General features: G+C 35.4%; 1 protein-coding gene across 8 annotated transcripts in view; it reads right to left on the bottom strand.

Moving 5' to 3' along the window:
- ARHGAP32 (Rho GTPase activating protein 32) overlaps positions 1-18,440 on the bottom strand; it is a 363,679-nt gene that overhangs the window by 136,467 nt on the left and 208,772 nt on the right. For all 8 annotated transcript variants that reach the window (XM_043990499.1, XM_043990500.1, XM_043990501.1 and 5 more), the window contains 2 exons: positions 5,927-6,064; positions 4,139-4,231 (listed from right to left, as the gene is read on the bottom strand). In XM_043990499.1, coding sequence (XP_043846434.1) covers positions 4,139-4,231; positions 5,927-6,064 — 231 coding nt within the window. The remainder of the gene's footprint in view (positions 1-4,138; positions 4,232-5,926; positions 6,065-18,440) is intronic.

Raw genomic sequence — 18,440 nt, 5'->3', positions numbered from 1 at the left:
TAGACGAAGGGGGGCAGGGAAGGAACATAAAAATAAGAATCCATTAGTGTAGAAAGTTGGAATAAAAAGTGGAACTTAGTATTTCTTATAATCAGGTTGTAAGAGAAGAGTATACACATACAGGAAGATGCAGGGGGAGGAAGCATCACATGGATGAACCTTATTTATATGAAGTTATCAAAGTGTTGAAAAATTCACATATACCCAAACAATTTGGCATAGAAATACATCAGACTTAATTGAAGAACAAGAAGGGATAGGGAGAAGAGTGGTAAAGTGGGAAGATAAGACAAGGGAGGGAATAACCACAAGCAAACTTCTTGATCTTGAAGGGAAGATTAAAAGGGAAAAAAGAAAAAGAAAAAGATCTCCTGCAACAGGGATTAGTTTTTCCTAAAAGGAAACATTTCATTTAGGGATTTTTATGTTGCAGGTGATGGTAGTGATGGGTTTTTTCCTTCTTTCTCCCTTTTTACTTTTAGCACTGTCTATGCCAGAGGAATTGTCCAGTAAAAATTCTACAAGTATTTAAATGATGGAAGGCCCTCTAGAATATCCTTAGGACCATGAAAAGTGTCATACATGAGAGATCTAACATCTATCAATGTTTCCCCAAAACAAGGGTTAAGCCAAAGCCTCCTCCTTTCTACCTGCAATAGAAATTAATGTACCCTAAAAGGAGATTGATTGGCCCCTGTTTCCTTGGCACAGCTTCCTGGTTACCGAAGGGTATTAAAAAGTCCAATCCATGGACAGTCAGGGCCTCTGCATTCCTCTTTTTGTGTTCTACTTGTATATGCAAACACTTGTTTTGGGGTTTTTTACTGATTTGAATAAATGCCAAATAAATAAGTTACCAATAAAAAATAAAATGAAAGAAATTATTCACTACATGTATCACTTTGGGGGGGGTTAATTAAGGATACCATGGGAGAAGAGGGGGAGATGACTATTTCTGTGAAAGAAAATGACTATGTGTTATCTACCCTCTGGTAGCCTTCCTCTTTCCAGCTTCCTTTTGTGTGTTGCCTTCCTCCATTAGATTTTGAGCTCCTTGAGGTCAAGGACTTTCTTTTTCTTATTTGTATCCATCAGGATTAGCATACAGTGTCTGGTACACAGTAGGCACTTAATAAATGTTTATTGAATTGAAGAGAAATTCATTTTTCAACTAATTTTACTTCCTAATTTACTAAAGTCAGTTGTGCTATATATACTGCCTGTGCAACACTGGGCAAGTCACTTAACTTCTTTTCCTTACTAGGAGTTCCCTAAACCAATAAAATCATAGGTCTGGACCAAAAACAAAAACAAAAGAAGTTGCCATTCAAATTTGAAATAATAACCTAAGTTAGCTACAGTTTTAGTATGAAATTCGGGAAAACTGAAAAATTAAGTATATATAGAAAGACAATTCTGTAAGAGTTGGAATATCTACCAAGATATGGTCAAAATGGGTACAAGATTTATATGTAAAGGGTTATATCATAGGTAAATGAAGGGAGCAGGGAAAAATTTACCTGTCAGATCTATGAATAAGTGAAGGGTTTATGACCAAATAAGAGACAGAGAGAATCACAAGAAGTAAAATGGATAATTTACATGAAATTAAAAAGGCTTTGCAGAAATTAAACCAATGCAGCCAAAATTAGGAAACTGCTGAAAGAAAAAAAACACAAGTTTCTCTGATAAAGGCCTCATTTCTCAAATACATATGGAACTGAAGAAAATTTTTAAAAATAAGATCCATTCCCAAATTGATAAATGGTTAAAGGACATGAACAAGTAGTTTTCAGAAGAAGAAATCAAAGCGATCCAGTCACGTGAAAAAATGCTCTAAATCGCTATTGCTTAGAGAAATGCAAATTAAAACAACTCTAGGGTACAACATAATACCTATCAGATTAGCTAACATGACAGAAAAGTCAAATAAATACTGGAGGGAATGTGGAACAATCGGAACCCTAGTGCATTGTTGATAGAGTTTGTGAACTGGTCCAATGATTCTGGAGAAAAAATTGGAACTATGCCTAAATGCTATAAAACTGTCTATACCCTGTTACAACCCTTTGATCCAACAATACCACTATTAGTTCTGTATCCCAAAGAGATCAAAAAGGAAAAGGACCTATATATACAAAAATATTTATAGTAGCTTTTTTTTTTTTTGGCGGCAAAGAATTAGAAATTGAGTGGATGCCCATCAATTGGAGAATAGCTGAACAAGTTGTGGTATATGACTGTGATGGAAGACGGCTATGCTATAAGAAATTATAATGGGGATGGTTTCAGTCAAAACTGGAAAGTCTTAAACTGATGCAAAATAAATGAGCAGAACCAGGAGAATTAAACAAGGTAATATTGTAAGGATGATAAAGTATGAAAGACTTAACTACTCTGATCAATAAAATGATCCAAAACAATTCCAAAGGACCCAGGATGAAAAAAATGCTATCCACCTCCCGAGAGAGAATTGATGGGCTCTGAGTGCAAATTGAAGCATATTTTTAAACTTAATTTATTTTTCTTGCTTTTTTTAAAAATATAGCTAATACAAAAATATATTTTGCAGTAAAAAGAGTTGGAATACCTTTGGGTGAGCAAAGTAAATATTACAATAAATTTAACAGAAATGAGCTTGTAAATGTCCATACCTACAGCTATGTACATACCTACATTATCTACTTTTCTCTACATTCTCTTAGTGAGCTCATCAGCTCCCATAACTTCAATGATCTCCCTATAAGATGAATCTCAGGTCTACATCTATCCTTAGTCTCTCTTATGAGCTTGAATGTAACTGCCTATCAGATATTTTGAAATACTTGTACTTTAAATATATCAAACTCACAACATATTTGAAGGAGAATTCATTATCTTCCTCCCTACTCCTATTCATTCTAACACCATCTTTCTCGTCACCCAAGTTCACAACCTCCAAGTCATACTCAATTATTTATTCTTTTTCGCCCCACATATCCAATGAGAGGTCAAATATTGTCCTTTCCATCTCTACAACAACTCTTAAATGTGTTCCCTCCTCTTGTCTCACAGAGACTCATTTAGGCCTTCATTGCCTCTTACCCAGAGTATCCTAATAGATTCCAATTTGCTGTCTGTGCTTCAAATATCTTCCTACTCCAATCTATCCACCCCACAGCAAACAAAGTGATCAGACCATGCTCCTCATCTCACCCTCTCCATAAAACCCAATGGCTCCCTATTGCATCAAAGATCAAATATAAACTATTCTGCTTGACATTTAAAGTTCTTCATAACTTTCCTCCTTTCTCTCTTTCAGTTCTTTTCTCATATACTATTCCCCCTCTACACACTCTACAATATAACCATACTACCTCCTTTATTGTTTTACACGTGGAATTCTCTATTTTCCCTCTCCTACACTGCCTGTCCCCAAGGTATGGAATGTATTTCATTCTTACCTTTTGGAATACCTGGTTTCTTTCAAAACTCAGCTCAAACACCTCTTTCTACCTGAAACCCTTCTTCATTATTTCATTTTTAGATATTCTCTAAACATTCATGTACATACATCTCATTTCCCAGTTAGAATGAAATGTTTTGCTTTTGTCTTTTATCCCCAGAACTCAGCATTCATGGAATATATTAGGAAAACAAAAAATATTTATGGATTTCAAAAGTACTTTATGGAATGTTCCATGTGTAGTAGTAATGATCTATGTAGTGCATTCTACATGTGGTAAAGAGTAGAGAAAAAGATCAAACTTGTAAATGTCCATATAAAAACCTATCATAGGAAGTCAATGCAAATAAACACCATTTCTTTCTTTCTTTTTTTTTTTTTTGCAGGGCAATGGGGGTTAAGTGACTTGCCCAGGGTCACACAGCTTGTAAGTGTCAAGTGTCTGAGGCTGGATTTGAACTCAGGTACTCCTGAATCCAGAGCCGGCGCTTTAACCACTGCGCCATCTAGCTGCCCCCAATAAACACCATTTCTTTGAACCACAATAAAAAGCTGAGCAAAATTTTTACTTCTCATGAAAATAAACAATTTTCAACATTAATACTTACATTTAAAAAATAAGCATAGTAAGTTAAAACACATTCAATTTTAAATGAAAATAAATACAACTGGATGATATAGTTAGACAGTTACCTCCATCCAGGTAAGAGCAGGTCCACAATTAATCTTGTTCCCTGCAATAGCTGAGAGGCGTGAAAGGTAAGCCACAAGCATCTGAGTGACCAACTGTTAGCAGAAAGAACAAACGGAATAACTCTGAGACAAAATTCTCTACCAAATGGCAGAATAATTGGTAACAACATATAGCTTTAAAATCAGGAATTTATAAGCATTCCAATATTAAAAGGAAGGAGCATGGCATCTGCAATATGATACATCATCATAAGACTATTTCAGTGTTTCAAAGGATGTACAACTTCATTACTCAAAGCACTACTGTCATGCCTGAGTATTCATATCAACTGGGGGCCAGATGTTTGGTGAAGAATCTCTTTAAACACAGCTAATGTGATCCTTTGATGAGAAACATGAGTCCCTGCACCAAGTCCACATTCTGACCCTTTCCAGCTCTGCAGGGTCTGTTTGGGATTCCACTCTTTCAGAAGCACTATCATGTCCACACCAACAGAAGGTTTTTCTCTAGCGGAGGAGTCATGTGAATAACATATTCACATTATACATAAAGCACATTAGAGAATGTCATGTGAAAGTGCTTTAGTTGATCAGTACCTCACTTGGAAGGGCAGCTAGGTGGCACAGTGGATAGAGCACTGGCCCTGAAATTGAGAGGACATGAGTTCAAATTTGACCTTAGACACTTAGCTGTGTGACCCTGAGCAAGTCACTTAACCCCAGCTACCTTAAACATCTGGAGCCATCTCCAGTTGTTGTGATGTACATCTTGCCAGTGGACCCAGATGGCTCTGGAGGAGAGTGAGGCTGGTGACTTTGCACAGCCCTCCTTCACTTAAATTTAATTCCCTGCAAGTTATAACATCACCCCCATGTCATGGTCCTCTTCAAGAATGAAGGACAAATAACAACAACCTCCCTTGGAAGAAGTATTGCTTTGGATATTGTTTGTCACTATAAATCATACTTGTCTCATATAGAGAACATTCATCTTGGTTATTTAACTATGCCTTAATGAAACTAGCTAGCTTATAATATATATTAGCTTCTATCTCCATTACTGCATTTAAAACACAGATACACAGCAAATTGTGAAGAAAGGAATGACAATAGACAGATGGACAGATAGATAGATAGATGGATGAATAGCTAGCTAGTTATATTTTTTTAAAAAATCAAATGAATAATTAACACAGTTCACTGAGTCATAAAAAGGTAAACATACAAGTAAAAATCCAGAATAATGTTCTTGGCTCTAAGGGGAAAGAATATCACAGTATCAACCCTATTAACTGCAGAGAGTCCAAGGACTGAATACACAAACTGAGTAAAAAGAAAAAAAAAAAGAAAAAGAAATCAAGATTCTTAACTTTTTTTTTCATTTTGAAAAATATCTTATTTTTATCAATGCCTTATTCATACACTGCATTCATTTGCAACTCCCAACTCACCACCCACCTCAGACCAAAAACTTTAAAGGAACAATAAAAAATAAGTTTAGAAAAAATAAAAAATATATTGACAATAAATCACAAGAATTCTATACCCATAAACCCAACCCTCCCCACACACATATACACTTCGGCAATGAAAGAAGGGAGGTCTAGCTTAACAAATTACTTTAAATTCATTTTAATACTGAAAGCCCTGATTTTTTTTCCTCTTGCTTTTCAATGATAAAATAGTTAAGTGATCTTGGAAATACAAATTGAAAGTTAAAGGACAACTAATGTTTAGTATGCTGGCCAGTTTAACAAAAGTGACCACTTTGTGGATCTTACTGCTTACCTCTGAACTGTCCTTCAAGGTGTCAGAACGGGGGAGTTCAGAGAGCTGGGAAAAACGTCTGTCATAAATACATAGATGGAGATGTTTATCAAGTACTCGGAAATCTTCATAACTTCGCTTTACAATCCAGCTTTTACCCTGTATGTAGAATGAAAACGTCATTGTAATTAAGCTCTATTGTAGACTTTGTACGATTTAGAGTTCATGCTTCAAGGCCACAAAGTTATACTTAAAAAGACGTCCCAATGAAGTTTTTCCATTATTTCTAGTAACTTGAACTGGAATGCCCCAGCTAAACCTGCATTACATTGAACTTGACACTATAATGTCGGTTACAGTGAGACTTTACAGTACAGGACTTGGCAATATATGCCATGTAAATCAGACAGCACTCAAGCTGGTCTAAGTACTAATCTACTTCCACCCACTTTTCTTTTGAGTATTGACTCTCTTCCATGAGACACATACCTGCTACTGCTCCTTCCTCACAAGAGTTGACCCTGGTCACCTCTCCTTCCCCACTACTATGCCAGGACAAACAGAACAAAAAACTAAAACCTTGGCATACACTATTGAAATGTGAACTGCTGCCTTCTTATGATGACAATTCTATTAGTTTAAAAAACAATCCTGAGAAGCAGCATAAATGATAATGTTCCTATGAAGTACTCTGGTGATTCTATCAAATAAAAAGCTTTAAACATTAAGTTCTGGGGAAATAAAGTAAAAGAAAGTATTAGATCACAAATCATGGGCAGATAATGATCAATTATATAATGGGTGATTATATCCAGTATGATTCAAGCGCTTTGGCTCAAGTTATTAATGCTCTCTTAATTAGCAAATATTTTCTCAATCCTCATTTTCCTTGACCTCTCTGTAGCCTTTAATACTGTCAATCACCTTCTTCTCTTTAATACTCCCTTCTCTCAAGGATTCAGGGACACTGCTCTCTCCTGGTTCTCCTCCTACCTGTCTGACTGCTCCTCTGTTTCTTTTGCTGGATCTCCATCCAGGCTCATGCCCACTTGGGTGTCCCTTAGAGTTCTCTCTGTCCTGGGCCCTCTTCTCTTCTCCCTCCATGCTACTTCACTTGGTGAGCTCTTCAGCTCCCATAGATTCAATTTTCTCTGTGCAAATCTACATGTCTAGCTCTAACCTCTTTCCAAACCTCCAATCTTATATCTCCACCTGTCTATTAGACACCTCAAAGTGTACGACTCAGAGACAACTTAAACTCATTATGCCCAAAACTGAACTCATTATCCTCCCCCCCAATTTTTCTCTCTTTCAAACTTCCCTATTGTGGTAAAGAGTATCACCACCCTTATGGTCACAAAAGCTCACAACCCAGATGTCTAACTCTCCTCTCTCTCCTCTCTTACTCTCCCCATAGTGAATCTGTTACCAAGTCTTTTTGTTTCTAACTTTTGTAACACATCTCACATATGCCTCCTTCTCTCCTCTGACATTGTCACCACCCTAGTGGAGACCCTCATCACCTCATGCCTAGATTATTGCAATAGCATTATTGATGGTCTCCCTGCCTCAATTATTTCCTCATTCCAGTGTATTCTCCACTCAGTTGTCAAACTGATATTCTTAAAGTATAAGTGTGGGGGCAGCTAGGTAGCACAGTGGATAGAGAACCGTCCTAGAGTCAGGAGAACCTGAGTTCAAATCTGGACTCTGACACTTGACACTTACTAACTGTGTGACCCTGGGCAAGTCACTTAACCCCAATTGTCACATGCATACATACATACATACAGTGAATGAATGAATGGATGGATGGATGGATGGATGATAGATAGATAAATAAATAAAATATAAGTGTGACTATGCCATTCTTCCCCTACCACTCACCCCTCTTGGAATAAATTTCAATGACTGTATTTTTTTCCAGGATCAAATATGAAATCTTCTGTTTGGTTTCATATTCTTTCCCTTTATTTTTTTACCTTTCTGAAACTCTTATAACTTACTCCCCTCTATATACTTGACTATATAATGACATAGGCCTCCTGGCTGTACCCTGCACAAGATTTCTTGACTCCACACATTTTCACTGGCTGTCTCCCAAACTTGAAGTGTTCTCCCTCCTCATCTCTTATCTCTGACTTTCACTAGCTTTCACCTTCCCTCCCTTTCCCATTTTACAAATGAAAACACTAAGGCACAAGAAGGTCAAGTAATTTGAATAGGTTGTCACATAGCTAGTAAATACCAGAGGCAAATTTTGAATTTAGGTGTTTCTGAATACAAGTCCAGTGTCCTATTTATTGCATCATCCTATCTCTAATGAATTTATGTAACAACTAGACAAAAATTGTACAAAACATTGGGTATTATTTAAGCTAACATAAGTATCATTACAATGGAGGTAACAATAGGCAAGCTTTCAAAAATGTGATAGGTAAAAGAAGAGTTAGATGCTACTGTTAAGGCTGTACAGAAAAGAGATATTGTGGGCCTCTGTATTTGTAACTCATTCAATTTTCATATAAATATGCATTGTTTTCTATGGTAGACACACTATAGTATAAATAGTATAGTTGTATGCTTCATGTAAATTGTATCTTTTTTTTTTCTTTTGGTGAGGCAATTGGGGTTAAGTGACTTGCCCAGGGTCACACAGCTAGTAAGTGTTAAGTGTCTGAGGCCAGATTTGAACTCAGGTACTTCAGACTCCAGGGCCGGTGCTCTATCCACTGCGCCATCTAGCTGTCCCCCATAATAGTCATTCTTAAGCAAAAATATGGTCATGTTATTCTTCAGCATTTCTCTCTACTACCTAGAGCTTAAAATTCTAACTTCTCTGTTTCCCAGGTCTTCTGAAATTTGCCTATCCACACCCATATCATAGTTCTGCCTTCTACAAGCTCTATGATCCTGTCAAACTGGAATGCTATCTGTCTTGCCCTTTGCTCTATTGTCTTTACGGTACTGCTCAAGTTCTTTCTTGTACCTGGAATGTCCTACTTCGTTCTTACACCTGTTGAATTTCTACTCATTCTTTACAATGCAGGTCAAATGTCAACTAATCCATTAAATATTCCTTTAATTCCCCTTGGCATTAGTAGTTTTTCACTCAACCTCATAAAACACTTTGTTTTATCCTCATTAAAAAACTTACCAAGTGTTATATATTATAGCTACCTGTCTATGTACTTATCCACTCTCCACATTACAGTATGTTTTACAAAGGCACAGATCTTTTCTTCTCTAAATTTTTTATTTCACTAAGTGCCTAGACACAAAGCTCTGTCCACAATAAGTCCTTTATAAAAACCTGTCAATTTAATTATGACACTACTTCAACTCATTCACCTCTTACCTGGGTGTTCAATATGAAATAAATAAATTTGTATGAACTCATTTCCTAGAAGTAAACAGACTTTTAGCTTTTAAGTTTATAGATTCACAGAATCTTGTATGCTTTAACTTGTCTACATCAAGGAATCATATTTCTTAGACACAAGAGTTTTTGTAATTATCGAGAATTATCCATGTATCTAAATAGAGAAAACACTTGATGCATTAATATTGTTTGTACAGAAGCTTTTCAGTTTCATGTTACCAAAATTATCTAATTTCTCCTTTGTAACTGCCTCTATCCCTTGTTTGGTTAGAAATATAATCTACCCTATGCTGTGAGAGGTATATGATCTGCTTCTCTACTAATTTTTGTACACTCTGACCTTTAATCTTAAAATCACATGTCCATTTAGAATTACTGTGGAATGTGGTGTGAGCTATGTGGGAACAAGCTTAATTTCTATCATGCTTATTTCCAATTTTCCCAGCTATTTATATCAAACAAGAAGTTCTTTCCAAAGTAACTTATATTTTGTAGTTTGTCAAATATTGGGTTGTTGAGTTACATTGCTTCTAATTCTCCTTGATCAGGTCTTTTCCATTTATTTATCTCTATTTTTAAACAGTAGGAGAAGACTTTGAATTGCTCCTGCTTTATAAGTATAGTTTGAGGTCTGGTTGCTATTGCTATTCTCCTTCATTCCTAACACATTTCATTATTGCCCTCGATATGAAGAAATTTCATTTTGCCAGATAAATTTTGTTATTATAGAATTTGATAAATGTCCCTGTCATAATCTGATTAGAATACCATTACAATGCAAATTAGCTTTGGTAGTAATGTAATTTTTATTATATTGACATGTCTCAGCCATAAGTCCAGAATATTCTTCCAGCTATTTGAGGTATTCTTCATTTCCTTAATGAGCACTTTATAACTGAATGTATACAAGTCTTTTCTGTATTCTGGTAGATCAACCCCCCAGATATTTTACATATTTTGTGGTGATTTTTAATGGGATTTCTCTTTCTATCAATACATAATGGATTTTTATTATATAGAAAAGCAACTTTTTATGGTTTATTTTACAGTATGCAACTTTATTAAAACTATTAATTCCCTCAATTAGTATCTTTGATAATTTTCTAGAATTGTTAAAGTAAATCATCCTATCACCTTATCTCCTCTTTACTTATTCAAGGCTTTAATGTATTTAGCATCATATTGCTATTGTTGGCATTTCAAAAATCTAATAAATAATAGCAGGGAGAGTGAGCATCCCTGTTTTACTCTCATATTTACTGGAAAGAGTTTGAGTGCATTCCCACTATATAATGCTGGCTTTGGGTTTTATGATGATTTTTTTAAAAAACAGGTCCCTTTATGTTTATACTTTGTAGGGTTTTTTAAATAAATGAATGTTGTATGTTGTTGCAGACTTTTTCTGCCTCTATTGAAATAAATGTGATGTTCTGGATTTATTTTTTAAATATAATTCATGTTGATTGTTTTCCTAATGTTGAAACATATTTGCATTACTAGTATAAATCCAACTTGTTGATGAATGATTTCTTGGATGAATTGCTGAAATCCTCTCCTCTTCTTTAACTTGTGTTCATTAGTTTTTAGTTTTTTAAATTTAACCTTTTGTGTCTTTCTCTTGAAAGAATTTCTTTGGATAAAGCACCGGCCCTGGATTCAGGAGGACTTGAGTTCAAATCCAGACTCAGACACTTGACACTTACTAGCTGTGTGACTCTGGGCAAGTCACTTAACTCCCATTGCCCTGTAATAATAATAATAATAATAATAATAATAACAACAATAACAATAATTTCTTTCCCTCATTCATTTTATAATTTTCCTTTCTTTATCTTCTTGACTTTTATTCTCTGACTGATAAACTTAATACTATATAGTTTTTTTCAAATCACTGTATTCCTCATAGAATTAAAGCTTTTAAGGGACCTATTTTGTCTATTATTTGCTATTATTTTTAAATAAATTTTATTGATATCTTGTTTCTTTAGTGATCACTGTTACCCCAATCACCCCTCTCAATTACTCCTCTACTCAGAGAACCATTCCATATAACAAATATAAGTATGGGGGAGTGCAGAAATCAGCACTTCTAATCAAAACATTGAAAAAATCTGAAAACATGTAGATCACGAAACTTTGTGAACCTCCAATCCCACGAAGAGGTAGGTTGGGAGTGTCATATCAGATCTCTTCAATCAAATCCTGCTTAATATTTATAATTGTTACATTTACTTTTGATTTTCTGTGTGTGTGTGTGTGTGTGTGTGTGTGTGTGTGTGCGCATGTAGTTTTTTCTATTTACATTGTTGTAGTTACTGTGTATGTTATTTTCTTGGTTCTATTTATTTCACTTTGCATAAGTTCATGTAGCTTTTTCCATACTTCTCTTTAGTTATCATACACATCACTTCTTAAACAATGCCTTTTTTTTAGTGAGGCAATTGGGGTTAAGTGACTTGCCCAGGGTCACACAGCTAGTAAGTGTTAAGTGTCTGAGGCCGGATTTGAACCCAGGTACTCCTGACTCCAAGGCAGGTGCTCCATCCACTGCACCACCTAGCTGCCCCTATACACATGACTTCTTACAGCAGAGTAGTATTCCATTGCAATCACATACCATGATTTGTGTGGTCTTTGTCCTCAATTGATGGACATCAACTTTGTGTCCAAATCTTAGCAATCACAAAAGATGATACTATAAATATTTCGGAGTATACGGGGACTCTCTTCTTACTGATGATTTTCTTGGAGTATTATCTCAGTAGTAATTTCTTGTTCAAAGGGTATGAACATCTTAATCCCTATATTTGCATAACAGCACATTTCTTTCCAAAATAGTTGTACCATTGCACAGCTCAACCAACAATGAATTCGTGTATCTAGACTTATAGCCTCTCCACATCCAGAAAAAGAACTACAGAGTCTGAATGCAGATCAAAGCGTACTATTTTCACTTTTGTTGTTGTTTTTTTATTTCTTCTTTCTTGTCATTTTTCCCTTTTGTTCTGATTCTTCTCTCACAACATGACTAATTTGGAAATATGTTCAACATGATTGTACTGTATAACCTATACCAGATTGCTTGCTATCTTGGGGAGGGAAGAGGGAAGGAGAAAAATCTGGAACTTAAAATCTTACAAAAATGAATGTTGAAAATTATCTTTACATGTAATTGTAATAATTTTGGTCTGCATTTCTCATATTACTGGCGATTTGGAGTATTATCTCATATATTTGTGGATACATTGTAATTCTTCTTTTGAGAAATGTGTTTTTTTTTTCCCCTTATCATTTGACCACAACTATCAGGGAACGGCTAATAGTCATAGATGTTAATTAACTGTTTATGTATATTGGATGCCAATCCCTTATCAGAGAAATGTGATATAAAGATTTCCCCCCTATTTAAGTACTTCCCTTCTTGCCCTAGATAAATACAATTTGTCTGTGCAGAGGCTTTTCAGTTGCAAGTAATTAATCTATTTTATCTTTAGTAATTGGCTCTAACACTTCTTTGGTTAAGAATACATATCTTACCGGGGTGGCTAGGTGGCGCAGTGGATAGAGCACCGGCCCTGGAGTCAGGAGTACCTGAGTTCAAATCCGGCCTCAGACACTTAACACTTACTAGCTGGGTGACCCTGGGCAAGTCACTTAACCCCAATTGCCTCACTAAAATAAAAAAAATTTTTTTTTAAATTTTAAAAAAAGAATACATATCTTACCCATAACTGTGAAAGGCATATGACCTGTATATCTTCTAATTTTTGTATAGTCTGATTTTTAAGATTAACATTCCTTTGAAATGTATTTTGGAATGTGATGTAAGGTGTGTTGGATTTCTAACAGACTGCTTTCCAGTTTTCCAGCAGTTTTTATCAAATAAGGAGTTTTCATACCTAATTTATGTTTTTCATTTTATCAAACACTGGGCTATTAAGTTCTATTGTTTCTGATTCTCCCTTGTCTAGTCTATTCCACTGACCGATTTTTAAACCAATATCAGAAGGTTTTGATGATTACTTTTAATCATTTCCCTTGATATTCTACATCTTTTGTTTTTCCAAATAAATATTGTTATTTATCAAGTTCTATAAAGTATCCCCTTGGTAATTTGATTGGTACAGCATTAAAAGGGTAAATTAAGTTTGGCGGTATTATCATTTTTATTATATTAGCATGGTATAGCCATGAGTACTGAATATTTTTCAGCTTTTTAAATTGTTCTTTATTTCATTAAAGACATTGTAATTGAATCTATACAATTTTTTGTGTTCTTTGGGAGGCTTATCTCAGATATTTTATGCATTTTTGAGTTATTGTGCAGTTCATTATTAACCTTTTCCCTCCCCACAGTCTTTCTTAATTTTTTTACAATATACTCCCTGCATCCATGTCCTCCCACTCTCCTGGGTGAAAGCTGCCCACAGGAGTGCTGATTCCCCTTCTTCCAAGGCAAGAAAAATGGTCTTTGTAAGAATCAAATCTTTGCAGATCATATGCATTTTAATGTCTTCATTTCCCTTCATAGAATCTCTTTTCTCCCATGGAAGCATTCATCAGTGGCATCCCCTCTCACCAGTAAAATAATATCTCCATGCCTTAGTCTCTCTCTTTGCCTCCTCACCCATTTTCTTGAAGGCTCTTTTCTGAGAAACTTCAGGTGTTATATTCCTTTTCTTGTTAGTTTTTATCTTGATTAGGTTACATCATATATTCCCCTCTGTCTTCTGTCCTCTGTTATGTGCCCTTCTATTCTGTAAGCTACTTCTGCTACAAAAATTTGTTCATATGTAGGCAGAGTGTTATAAGGCTTTCTCTATGCTGTTTAGAGCTGTTTAGAGCTATTTCTCTCCTATTAGTTCTTTGTAACTTCTGCTTTGAAAAGCAAATAATTTCTTCAAGTCTTTCTAGGGAAGTTTTAGACAATCACTTTTTTTCACATGTGGTCATGCAAAACATTTCCACATTAGTCAAGTTATGAAAGAAAATAGACAAAAAAAACTTTAGAAAAAGGAACTAACAAAAAAATTTATGCTTCAATCTGTATTCAGATATCATCAGTTCTTTCTCTGGAGATGGACTGCATCTTTCAGAGTTGTCTCGCATCACTGCATTGCTGAAAATAACCAAGTAATTCACAGCAGATCATCTTATAATATTGCTGTTATTTTGTATATAGAACATTTCGCTTTGCATCAGTTCATGTAGGCCTTTCCAGGTTTTTTCTGATAGCATCCTGCTCATCATTTTTTTCCTATAGTAAACTACATTTATACAGTACTTTAAAGAGAGATTTGCTTACAATAAACCCATGAGGCTGATTCGTGCAACAACAATTATAGCTAACATTTATATAGTACCTTATACCTAACAAAGAATTTTCTTCACAGTAGCCCAGCAAAGTACCATACATTTTATCATCATTATCAATCATCATAGACAATTTTTATTAAATATGCATGTTTTTTCATTAATGGTTAGGCTCAGGTGCAGCATATTTCAATCTGGAGTGCATCTTGAGTACCTTTCTTCTCTGGAACCTATCATTCTATTCTCTTCTACAGTTTCTGGTGGCTACAGAATAGTCTCATGCTATTCAATTTTCCTTTCCTTTATATCTGAAAGACGTTCTTTTGGTTGCTTTATAATTTATTGTTTCTCAGTGAAAAGGTTAAATTCAACAACTTTTGTGTAATGGAGTTTTCAGCAGGTTTTTTTTTTTCCTGGAAGAAATCTGTGTATTATTTCTATTAGAAGAAAGGAAACAAGCATTTATTAAGCACCTATTATGTACTAGGCACTGTGCTAAGTGCTTATAAATATTATCTAACTGGTCCAAAATGATACTGTTTTTAGTATTCAGAAGTTCCAGAGTTTTTCTATTATTCTTTCATTATAGAGTTCAAGTCTTTTGACCTGTCGGTTCATTTCAGAATTCTATAATCCTTAATCTTTATAAAAACTATTATATCAAGATTTAGTTTGTAAGGCAATGATGTCTTGCTCTAATGTTACTGCTTTTTTGCTCCTTGTCTTCCAGATTCGCTTAAATCTCTGTATTTGCATTCCTAAAGACATTTTCTTTGTTTTGTTTGTTTCCCCTTTGGTTAGACCTGCCACCATGGATTCACATTTTTCTCTTCTGCCAATTATTTATGCTGTGTAGGACATAAATTCTACTTTTTCAATTCTTGTATTTTCGAACCATTTGGGAACATCTTGCTGTGGTTTAATACTCTCTTAGGAATCCACAGGGTCTGTCTTTTGTTATTTATTCTTTTACTTAATCTGGATATAACCTTCTGTTCAAGCTCTTTAACTGAGTTTTTTCCTCCTAAGATGTCTGGTGATTTCAGTCTATTATTATTATTATTATTATTATTAATTTCCTATGCATTACTTTCTGAATCTCCTTTAATGGTCATTTCCCTTGGGGGATTGGCGGGGGTGGTAAAACTTGGAGCCATCTGAGCCTCTTTCCACATTTTACAGTCCTCGGTCAGCTCCAAGTGACTTCTAGGATTCTAGGAGACAGAAAGGGCCCTAGCTAGATGTTGTGCTCCTTTTCTCAAGCTTAGTATTATTCTATACACCCATACACATGTCCTACCTCAGTTCCCTCTTTTCCTTAGTTGTTTGACTGAGCTCTACTACAACACAGAGTGGGGCCACATTGCTATCCCAAATCAATCAAGCTTCTACCTTTTGGTTTTCTACCAATGAAAGGAAAGATGGGGGTAGAGTTCAGTTTTGATTCAAGCTTTTGAACTAGCTTATGCACTCTGCTGCAGGAGCACAATGGTTGGTAAGGAATAGTGTGCTTACTGCGTATTAAAGATTAGCCTTCTCTGATGTTCACTTACTTGTTACCTCATTAGGATATTTGGTGTTCCTGCCTGTGCAAATAGTTTAAATGGTTTTATCTTTTAGGAATACTTCCTATATTTGTTTCAGAGTTTTTTTTAATTTATTTTTCAGAGGTCATAAGGACTGGAGAAAAGTCTATCCATCACAATGGTCACACAGCCCAGAACTGGTATTTATCATTAAATTTTTTAAATTGTTATAAACTCTCAACTTTTCATGAGAAAGCTATAACTCCTTTAAGAACGTCATCAACTGGGGCAGCTAGGTGGCTCAGTGGATAGAGCATCGGCCATGGATTCAGGAGGACCTGAGTTAAAATCCAGCCTCAGACACTTAACAATTACTAGCTGTGTGACCCTGGACAAGTCACTTAACCCCAACTGCCTCACACACACACACACACACAAAAGTCATCAACTTCTTTACAATATTTAATTTTTCAAGCTTTCATAAAGTTTTGGGCTTAAAAGAACCAATAACCTCACATTTTGTAACACATGTCAACAATGGAGAAATCTTGAACAGATCATAATTAAGGTCCTGAAAGGTTACAAAAAATTCTGTAGAAAAAAATGCATTTAAATTATTCCTTTAATTTCACCTATTATCATTTGAATTTTATTTTTACAACTATTTGGTTCTACCATTCAATTCATTCACATCTAGGAGGTGACGACTGTGTTAAGTACTGGCAAAAGAGCCAAGGGATGAGCAAGCTTCCAACATGTCATTTCTTTAATACTACAAAACTATTCTAGGCAAAAAGTTTCATTTTTAAAAATGCCTACTTATTTCTATTTCCATTTTTCTTCTGTTGGAGCTGTTATTCTCTAGCACAAATTCACTGAATACCAAATTATCTTTGGATTCCTCATTTCTATTTCTGTTCAAATTACCAGTTTACTGATTCATTCCATTAAGTTTTTAGCTACTTTTGAAACTTAGCCCAGAAGATAGATAGTTCATCTTGTCACTAAACAGTGTGTCCAGTATTTCTACTTAAAACTACTACAATCAATATATTGCTATTCATCCCCACTTTAATTCTCATATGTGTGTATGTGTGTATACATGTATGTGTGTGTATATATGTATGTGTGTATGTGTATATATATATGTATATATATATACATACACACATATATATGCACCATACAGCATAACAATTCCACATTTCTTTTAAAAATTAATTTCTCGGGGGCAGCTAGGTCATGCAGTGGATAAAGCACCGGCCCTGGATTCAGGAGGACCTGAGTTCAAATCTGGCCTCAGACACTTGACACTTACTAGCTGTGTGACCCTGGGCAAGACACTTAACCCTCAATGCCCTGCCCCCCCCATTAGTTTCTCCAGCACTAAGTATTTGTCATTTGATGGCTATAAAATGCTAAATTAAAAAATGTATTCCTTTAAGGAAACTTCAATCAATCAATATCTCATAGGTTTAATTATCATCTCTTTATGGATGACCCACAGACCTACATAGCCAGCCCTAGTTTCTATTCTGAACTCCAGTATCACATCACTAACTACCTTTTAGACATTTCAAGCTGAATATAGCACTAGCATCTCAAATTTAACATATTCAAACAGTACTCATTAACCTTCCCCTATATGAAAATCCATCCCTCTACTAACCTGCCCTATTTTTACTGAGGACACCACCACTCTTCCAAAACTGTAGCTATGCAATCTAGACATTCTCCTCAACTTCTCCCTCTCCCTGATTCCATATACCTAATCAGTGGCCAAATCTTGCCATTCATAGCTCCCCAGATCATACTATGTTCAAGATGCTGTTTAGGGCCCTGTAAAGGTCACCAAAAAGGAGCCTATGTGCTTAAGGAATTTATATTCTAGTTGGGGGTAAATGTAAAAAGATGAGGGAAAGCATTAGAATGAATAGGGCCTATGAATTAGAATCAGGAAGATAAGGTTCAAATCCTACCTCGGATATGTATGACCCTTGGCAATTCCCTTAACTTCTCTGGGATGCCATTTCCCTACCTGTAAAATTTGGAAGTTGGACTCCATGACCCCTACGGTTCCTTGGAGCTCTAAATCTATGTTCCTTTCATTTAGAAAAGAGAACAGGTCTCTTTGCTTCATACCACCGCTCATGGTTCTGCCCTCTGTGGTTAAAAAGAACAAGACTAATCCCTCTTTCATATGATAGTTTTTCAGATTCTTGAACACAGCTATCATGTCACACCTGATTTCTCTCTTTTCTAGGCTAAACAACCTCAGTTCCTTTAACAGATTCTCAGGTAACATGGGCCCAAG

Source organism: Dromiciops gliroides, chromosome 3 (assembly GCF_019393635.1).
Source record: "Dromiciops gliroides isolate mDroGli1 chromosome 3, mDroGli1.pri, whole genome shotgun sequence".
Lineage (NCBI taxonomy): Eukaryota > Metazoa > Chordata > Mammalia > Microbiotheria > Microbiotheriidae > Dromiciops > Dromiciops gliroides.
Note: the sequence above shows the minus strand (reverse complement) of the source record. Positions and strands in the feature narration are given on the sequence as shown.